Source organism: Mesoplodon bidens, assembly GCF_964165515.1.
Source record: "Mesoplodon bidens genome assembly, chromosome: 7".
Lineage (NCBI taxonomy): Eukaryota > Metazoa > Chordata > Mammalia > Artiodactyla > Ziphiidae > Mesoplodon > Mesoplodon bidens.
This window is the reverse complement of record NC_138164.1, coordinates 8,722,335-8,730,528: the sequence shown is the minus strand read 5'-3', so window position 1 is coordinate 8,730,528 and position 8,194 is coordinate 8,722,335. Positions and strand designations below refer to the sequence as shown.

Sequence of the window (8,194 nt, the reverse complement as noted above, 5' to 3'; positions counted from 1 at the left end):
CCCACAACCCCTCTCCTCAGCTCTGGGCACTGACTGTCCCTGGAGGCCCAGCACCTGCCCCCTCTCTGGGCCTCGGCACTCACTCGGGGCTAATGCACGAGCATTACGTTAATTAGTTATTCATTTAATTTAACTTCACATTTGGTCTCAATTAAGCTTAAAGTGTTCTTCTTTATAGATGTTACAGTAGCACTTGTAATTAAAAAGCAATAACTCTTTGCATGTCTCCTTTAGAGATCCATTGGGAGGCTGGGCTAGTGAGGGGGTGGGGAGAAGCCAAGAAAAGAAAAGCAGGTCTTGGTGGATCTCAGCAGTGGGTGGCGGCCACCATGAGTGAAGTCGGGGAAGTTATCAACACATCACGGGTGTCGGGTGGGCACCCTGAGAACTGGAGAGTGGCACTGGAGCTAATGGGGCGGGTCTCATGCATGAAGGCATGGGGTACGGAGAAGATGGAAGAGGGAAGGTAGAACGAGGCGGTCCTTAGAGGCGGAAGAGGGGCCGGATATGCTGGGGTAGGCAGAATAATGCCCCTCCTCCAGAGGGGTCCACAGCCTAACTCCCAGGACCGGTGAATGCTATCTTACATGGCAAATGAGACTTGGCAGACGTGGTTAAGGACCTCGAGATGGGGAGACTATTTTGGATTGTCAGGGGTGGGCCCAATGTAATCACAACGGCTCCTTACAAATCAGAGGGGGAGGCCAGAGTGTCAGGTATCAGATTAGAAGATGCTGGCTTAAAAAAATTTTTTTTTTAATTTTTAAATTTAAAATTTTGGGCTGCCACCGAGTGACGTGGCGGGATCTTAGTTCCCCCGACCAGAGACTGAACCTGTGTCCTCAGGTTCAGTGAAAGCGGCGAGTCCTAACCACTGGACTGTCAGAAGATGCTGGCTTAGAAGATGGATGCAGGGCCAAGGAATATGGGCAGCCTCCAGAGGCTGGAAAAGGCAAGGAAACAGGATTCTCCCCTAGAGCCTCCAAAACCTTGATTTTAGCCTCGTGAAACCCATTCTAGATTTCTGACCTCCAGAACTATAAGATAATACATTGGTATTCTTCTAAACTGCTGTTTGTGGTAATTTGTTATAGCGGCAATAGGAAACTATTACACGTTCCCAGTGTAAAATGGGGCCAACATCAATGTGAAGACAGCAAGACCAAAGAAATCTGCAAAGATTTAAAAAATAAAAAAAGTGGAGAGGATGGCCATGGAGCATTTGGATACCATATAAATGCCACATGTGTAACTACCCCGAGTTCCCTGAAGGCAGGACCTGGGCTAAATGTACACCCTTTACAATATCCAATGTGTGTGAGGAAAACCAGAAAAATGAACTTTCTCATTCCGTCTGTGGTGCCGGGCCCCAGCTTTGATCCTTGCTGTCATTTCTTAGGTCCCAGGAAACTGAGGCAGGAGGGTGTGTGTTGAGCGGGCTGGGAGTGGGGGACTGGGAAATTTTTTTTTTTTTCCTTGAGTAAACAGCAACCAACGTGGCCTGCTAGAGACAGAGATCGAGAAACAAACACACATTCTTGGCTTGTGGCTCTGATTCTTCCACTGGCACCTCTGAAAACCAACCCAAGTACCAAACTTTCTGGGCAGACAGTGCTGAAGAGAGAGCTTGCCGCGTATATCCTTGATACTCAGTCCACAAGCCACTCCCCCGGTATCTCTAAGCAAAGTCTCACAGCACAGAGAATGCCCCCCACCGCAAACCAGACGTGATCAGTGAGGCTGTCCCTGAGGTCCACGTGGCTTCTAACTGTATTGCCCTGGATTCCTGGCCAATTCCTAAGATTCTGGATTTTCCTCTAGACTCAACTGCTTCTCCTTGGTATTCCTTGGTCCCTCCTTTTCCTTTGTTTTCATCTTATGGAGCAACATGATGTAAGGAAGTGAAGAACTGAGGCTGCCTGAGTTCAGGTCCTGAGTCCTGTTTAACCCCTAGCTGAGTGATCTCAAGCAAACCACTTCACCCCTCTGTGCCTGTTCCCTGTCTGTGAAATGGGGTTATTAAGAGCACTTATTTCACAGGGTTGCTATAAGGATTACATAAGTTAATACTTAAGAAGGCACTTAGAAAAGTGCCTCGTACGTGTTTGCTCGATACGATAAAAATTGTGATTTCAGCAAGTGAAGAATAGAATATTCCGAAGTATTGCACTGGAAATAGAGATGAAAGATTGAACTCTATGGACTACAGCATCCCTTCCAATCCTGAGTTTTTATGCTCCCGTGAGATAATCAGCACTTCTCCAGATTCATTTCCATGCAGTTCCCATTCCCATGTCTGGAAACTTGCTCCTATGAAGCTTTATGCCAAGAAGTCATGATAAAATGTTTTTTATTTGTACCATAAATGTTAATTAGGAATTCTTTAATGAAACGTTTACCTTTTTTTGGATATGGGTCAGGGAATGGTGGGTACAAATAGCTAAGAAATAGTGTTAGCCAATGTAAAAATAAGGAGTTGTTTGAAAGCCAAAACGGATCCTTAAAACCATGTGAGAAATGAAATGTCAGGATCCCGATGCAAAGTGTAAGCCTCACTACTGACAAGCTGGGCAACTTTTTAAACCCCTGTATCTCTCTGCCTGTCTCTCATCTGTGAAATAACTGCAGCAGGTTTCTTTACACATGAATAAAAATCAAAGCAAAACAAAACCCTTCAACTGCAGCAGCAACAGGATAGAGCTGGCAGAAAAGTTTATGTCTTAAAGAACAGATCAAGAAATGGATTACTTTATGTTAGAATAAAAACATTTAAAAATGATTTGGATGCCTTCATCCCAGGATGGAGTGAGGAAGACAGCCTGGATGCCTCAGAGCCTCATTCTGGGATGGATTTACTCCACCAGGACTGTGCTTCACACCCAGAGGGAGCACAGTCAATGCTGAGTGAGTGCCGACACCTGCTGTGTGCAGCATGCATGAATGGCAGTGCAGTCCCTAGCAACTGAACCGCGTACAATAACTCTGACGAATTCTTAGATTAAATATCCGATACCATGCATCAGGAAAGAATGTTAGCTTTACTTCTGTTTTACCAGTGAGAAATAAAAGGAACTTGTCAAAAAAATTACCGAGTGTGTTCTGCCGGCTCGCGACAGCGCCACCTAGTGGATCAGAGAAACGTCTCCGCTGTGAACGTTGTGGCGTCCTGCTGATGTGGTTTTTGTCAGGATGCAATTTTAAGAGGCTGTGGAATAACCTGTCTTCTTATATAGAAGCCCTGATTCACTCTCCCCTCCCCCCCCCGGCTTCCACACAGTGGGATCACCACAGTCTCTTTGCTGCGGGATCTCCTCTGGGTGGCACCACCTGCGCTAAGGCCATTGATCACAGAAGGGTGAATGGGACCCTGAGATGATTTGTTTGTATTTAAGGGATGCCCTCTAAGCCCTGTCCCCAGGAAGGCCGTGAGCACAACGGGTGCCATATTAGCCATTGATTATCGGGGTCCCCCATGTAGAACTCAGTGAAATTTATTTTGTGCCCTCCCAGACTTCTACTTCTTATCCCAACCCTGTGAGGGTTGTTTTCAGGGTTGGACATGACTTCTTGGCATATGAAGGTAGAAGGTGACCCATCACTCATGTCACCACTGCTGGTAGTTACAGGATCTACAGAAGGCAGCCTGAGCTAAAATACCCTTTGTACGAAGCATATTTTTGCCCTTAACACACAAGCCTGTCATTTACATCTGTGTAAAAATATATATAGATAGATTAGTGTACTACTGGCATATAGCATGTACTCAGTCAAAGTCCTTTTTCCAACCTGTTTTCTGGTTCTTAATTTTAAGCCAGAAAGTCCTTCTTCAAATAGCTCTAGGGAGCCAGGATGAGACTTCCAAAATGGAACCAGCCTAGAGCCCCTCTAATTACTAAGAAATTCCACTTGGTCTGGGGGCTTAGGTACAAAGTTATACCTAAGCCTGGGCATATACCTTCCTCACCAGCTTTGGAGAAAGAGCTACGACGGTGAAAGAGATGACAGGAACCCCAAATGGACTCTTATGGTAACCAAATAAGGGAGGAAAGGCCGCCGAATCCTGGAAGTAAAAGAATCCGGAGAACAGAGCAGCAGGACACACAACTGACATCTCCGTACCCTGCCTCTAATCCCCAAGGAAACCTGAAATAGAGAAATGCTGGATTTAGAAGGCTGCGGCCAGGAGTTCGAGGTGAAAGCCAGTCCTTTAGCTGCTGTTGCTTGCTTTCTTGGAGCAGCGGGAAGTGACACCATGGCCTTTGTGGAGCCCGGTGTCATGACATGCGGAGTGCTCCATAACCGGAACCTGGATGTGTCTCCAGGTCATTACACTGAAATAACCTTTTGAACTTTGATTGTCTTTCTTTCCCAAATGATCTTGACCTCGTAACTAACAATTTTTCATAGCATCAAAAAGGACCAAGTTCTTCCGTCTATTTGACAGCAGAAGCCAAAGTGCCCCTTTTCCCAAAATTCATTTACTGAAGTCTTCATTGAAAACCTAGTCTAAGCGGATCCCTGTTGCTATTTCCTTTTCAAAAGAGATGGAAAATCTGAGTACAGGTGCTAAGAAGACGGCAATATCCCTCTTAAGCTGGTGAGAATCTCTCCCCAGGGGCAATTTTGCAACCCTACTTCTGGAAGCCAGGACTCAAGGGATTTGTCTTAGTGATGAAGAGATGATCCTCCGATCTTAAGGCGGGAAGGCTGTCAAAACAAGACTCCAAACAGTACCTTCCTGCTCATCGGTGACATCAGAGCGAGGGAAAGAACAGGGTCTTGGTTTTCCTGAAGATGGCTCAGGAGGACCGCAGTGGTTTGGCATAGATTGGCTCCAGGATGTGATGGATTAGAACCAGGAAAAGGCTCCCAAGGAAGACAAGAGTGAGGAAAGCCAACAGGACGTAGCGGCCAATGAGAAAGGCGTCTACAATCTGCAGAAAGAAACATCAAAACCGAAATTACTGCCACTTCCGCGCCCTGGCTGTGCTCAACTGTCATCTCTGATGAATGGGCCCGGAGTCCGTCCATATTCGTAACTTAGAGTAACATCCTGCCCTGAGTCCACCCTGCAAATGGATAAGAAAGAACCTTTTCCTCAACGTGCTGAGCCAGAAATACAAGATAAAGAGAGACTTAATGAAGTCCAGGGGACAAATGGCTCCATGGAGGAGGTTCACAAACACTCTGAAGACCCTGGACGAGTCCTTTTCTGCTCTGAAATCAGTTCTCTGAAAGAGTTAATGAGAAGCTTGCTCGCTTGGTCTCTGGAAGGCTCACTTGGTGGCTGTCAACGTTTCATCATGGAGAATTTTAAACATACCTAAAGATACGAGAGTATAATAAACCCCACACACCCAGGAGCCAAGCCCTCACAGCATCAACCCACTGCCAACTCAGGAGACGTCATTTTCAAAATGAAAAGGTGACTCTAAAACTTTCATCAGAAGAGTTCTGAACCCGAACATTCGTAACCCAGCATCCCAAGGGTTGGGGGAAATAGCCATTTTCCTGAGATACTGAAACACGAAGAGGAGAGATAACTTGCCCCAATTCGTACAGTTGGCTGCTTGGCAACCAGTCGTACTTGAGGCCCCGAAGCTGCTGGTCTTTGCTGACAGAAACCTATGACTGGTATTGGCCCTACCTGTTGTCTACTGTTCACAGCCCCAGCTCTGTTTTCCGCAGATCCAAATGGTGCTGCTTAAGTCCGGGCAGGAAAAAGCAGTTTTATCTACAGACTTAAGGGAGCAGCAGCACAAACCAAGTGACTGGGGACTTCACAACTTCCGGAAGCTTTCAGAACCCAGTACCTGAAGAGAACCCAAAATACCTGAAGGGCAACTGTGGTCGACAGAATAGTGGCCCTAAAAGGTCCACATCCTCATCTCCAGAAAGTCTGAATATGTTAAATTACGTGACAAAGGAGAATTAAGGTTGTAGATGGAATTAAGGTTGCTACTCAGCTGACCTTAAAATAGGGAGATTGGCCTGAACTGTCCACTACAGGTGGCCCAGTGTAATCACAAGGGTCCTTAGAAGTGGTAGAGGGGTGCAGGAGAGAGGGTCAGAGGGAAAGATGTGAGGACGGGGGCAGAGTCAGAGAGACGTTACTTGCTGGCTCTGAAGATGGAGCAAGGGGACTGCAAGCCGAGGGGGGCCTCCAGAAGCAGGAAAGGGCAAGGAAACATTCTTCCGCAGAACCTCCAGAAAGGAAGACAGCCCTGCCAACCCCTTGATTTTAGCCCAGTGAGGCTGATTTGGGGCTTCTAACCTACGGAACTATATAAGAGAGTAAATTTGTGTTGCAAGCCACTAATTTCGTGGTAATTTGTTACAGCAGCAGTAGGTAGCCAATACAGTGGCGATACACAAAGCACCTGTCAAGTCCGAGCTCTGCTGTGATCACTGAGTTCCAAAGACACCAAGAAGGAAAGGGCTGCTCCAGAGATTACCCTGACAGCCAACTTACAACAAAGGTCAGCTTGACGAAACAGCTTTAACATAACTTTGACCTTGGCTCCAGGACTGAACAAGTCTCTCGCGAGCTGCATGTTTGCTGGTTCGACAGGGTTCACTTTTTAATTAGCCAATTAGCAGGCCTTGGGTGAGGAAGGCCCAGGCCATGTATTATTGATACAGTATTGAGCCAAGCTGCTGAAGGGGCTGGTGCTCAAAACCCGAAAATGAGATCCTGCTGGCCATGCTGACGAACATATTTTGCTCAAAGCCCATTCTGCTCTCCTGGGTCTGAAACTCATATGACAGAGGAAAGAGGGATTGATTTCAAAACAGTGTTTGCTCTGTGCCCTTCTTCCAATGTTCACATCCGCAGCAATCCAGAAATACGCAGCCTTCATCGCTCTCCCCATTTTAGACAGGAAGACCAGGGTGGGAGTCTGCGCCCCAGCTCACACGCACAGTCCTGACTCAGTCAGAGTGGTTTCCAAATGTTGACCAAAAAGAACCTGGCATGTATGAAAATAATTCCTCAGTTTTGTGTGGTAAGTATTACTTCCCTTGAAATTTTCAGAACGAATTTCCTCCCCTTTGCCATGGTCAGTCCTAGATAGAACTGGAAATGTGTGCCGATTTTAGTTCAGGAGTTATACCATTTTGTGTAGTCTAGTGTCTATTGTCAAAATAGTCGCCTCTGCACTTGCTGCGAAGGCCCCCAATATTCTGTGGAGTCCCCAACAGTGAAGGTTTTGAAGACAGACCTCAGCTTGAATCCTTGCTCTGCCTTTTCCTATACATGTATGACCTTGGGCAAGTGACCCTAACCCCTTCCAGCCTCGGCATCCTTACCTATGAACTGGGGACACTAACAGCACCTGTGTCATACCACTTAGGGTTGTCCTGAGGTTTAAATGAGAGCTTGTAAATAAAAGGCTTAGCACAGGACCTGGCACACAGTGATGCCTTAAAAAAACGTTAGCTGTTCTCACCGTGACAGCTTAAAAACTAAAACAGAGGAAAGAAGCTGCTTGAAAAAGTAACGGGACACAGGAAGTCAACCCTGTGATCCAGATCGTAGGGGCCTGAGACCAGCTCTGTATGGTAAAGCCAGAGCCCCAGTCAGGAATGAACCAGAATGGGTGGGGTCTAGGAGAGATGATAAAAATCCACGTAGACAGGTAGGTGCTGGGAGATGTGGTTCTAGAAAACGAGGACCAAAGGGGCCTCCCCAAAGGCTGTTAGTATTAAACGTACCAACCTCTACAACTTCCGCTTTCCAGAGAAGTGCCCCTCCTTCCTCACTGCTCTTCTCTATGGAAAGTGCTCCCTCCGTGCCACAAGTGGAAAAACGCAAACACACGGAGCTGAAAAAGCATGCCGTTCAGCACCTGAGAGCCCTGCCTAAGTGCTGCCCGGGATGTGAGTTTCTGAGCCAAGGCCAGCGGGAGTGGGAGCCTCTTAACTCAGGACAGGCTCTTCCCGCAGGTCTGCTCGGCTCCGGCCCTCACACCACGAGGTGGCTTCTGGGCTCACGGCTCGTTCCACTTGATGCAAACTGGAGACGAGAACAGATTAGGCAAATAGCTGCCCGGGGGTGTCGCAAGGGGGCATCGGAAGAACTGTCTCTTCCTGGGGGAGGGGGGAGGGGGTTAAAACTCCCTCTGAGCTCCCCCCACCCTGGTTTCAACTTTCCAATTTTTCTAACCCACTTCGGCCCTCCTGGCATCAAGGACCA

The 8,194-nt window shown here is 47.3% G+C and overlaps 1 protein-coding gene across 2 annotated transcripts in view; it reads right to left on the bottom strand.

Annotated features, from left to right (window-relative positions):
* TMEM218 (transmembrane protein 218) overlaps nt 1-8,194 on the bottom strand; it is a 28,834-nt gene that overhangs the window by 9,614 nt on the left and 11,026 nt on the right. Inside the window, exon 4 of one of the 2 annotated variants that reach the window (XM_081240833.1) lies at nt 7,718-7,823. In XM_081240833.1, coding sequence (XP_081096959.1) covers nt 7,758-7,823 — 66 coding nt within the window. In that variant the 3' untranslated portion in view covers nt 7,718-7,757. Of the gene's footprint in view, nt 1-3,019; nt 4,935-7,717; nt 7,824-8,194 lie in introns of those variants that run through there. The other variant, XM_081240832.1, reaches the window with a different exon arrangement.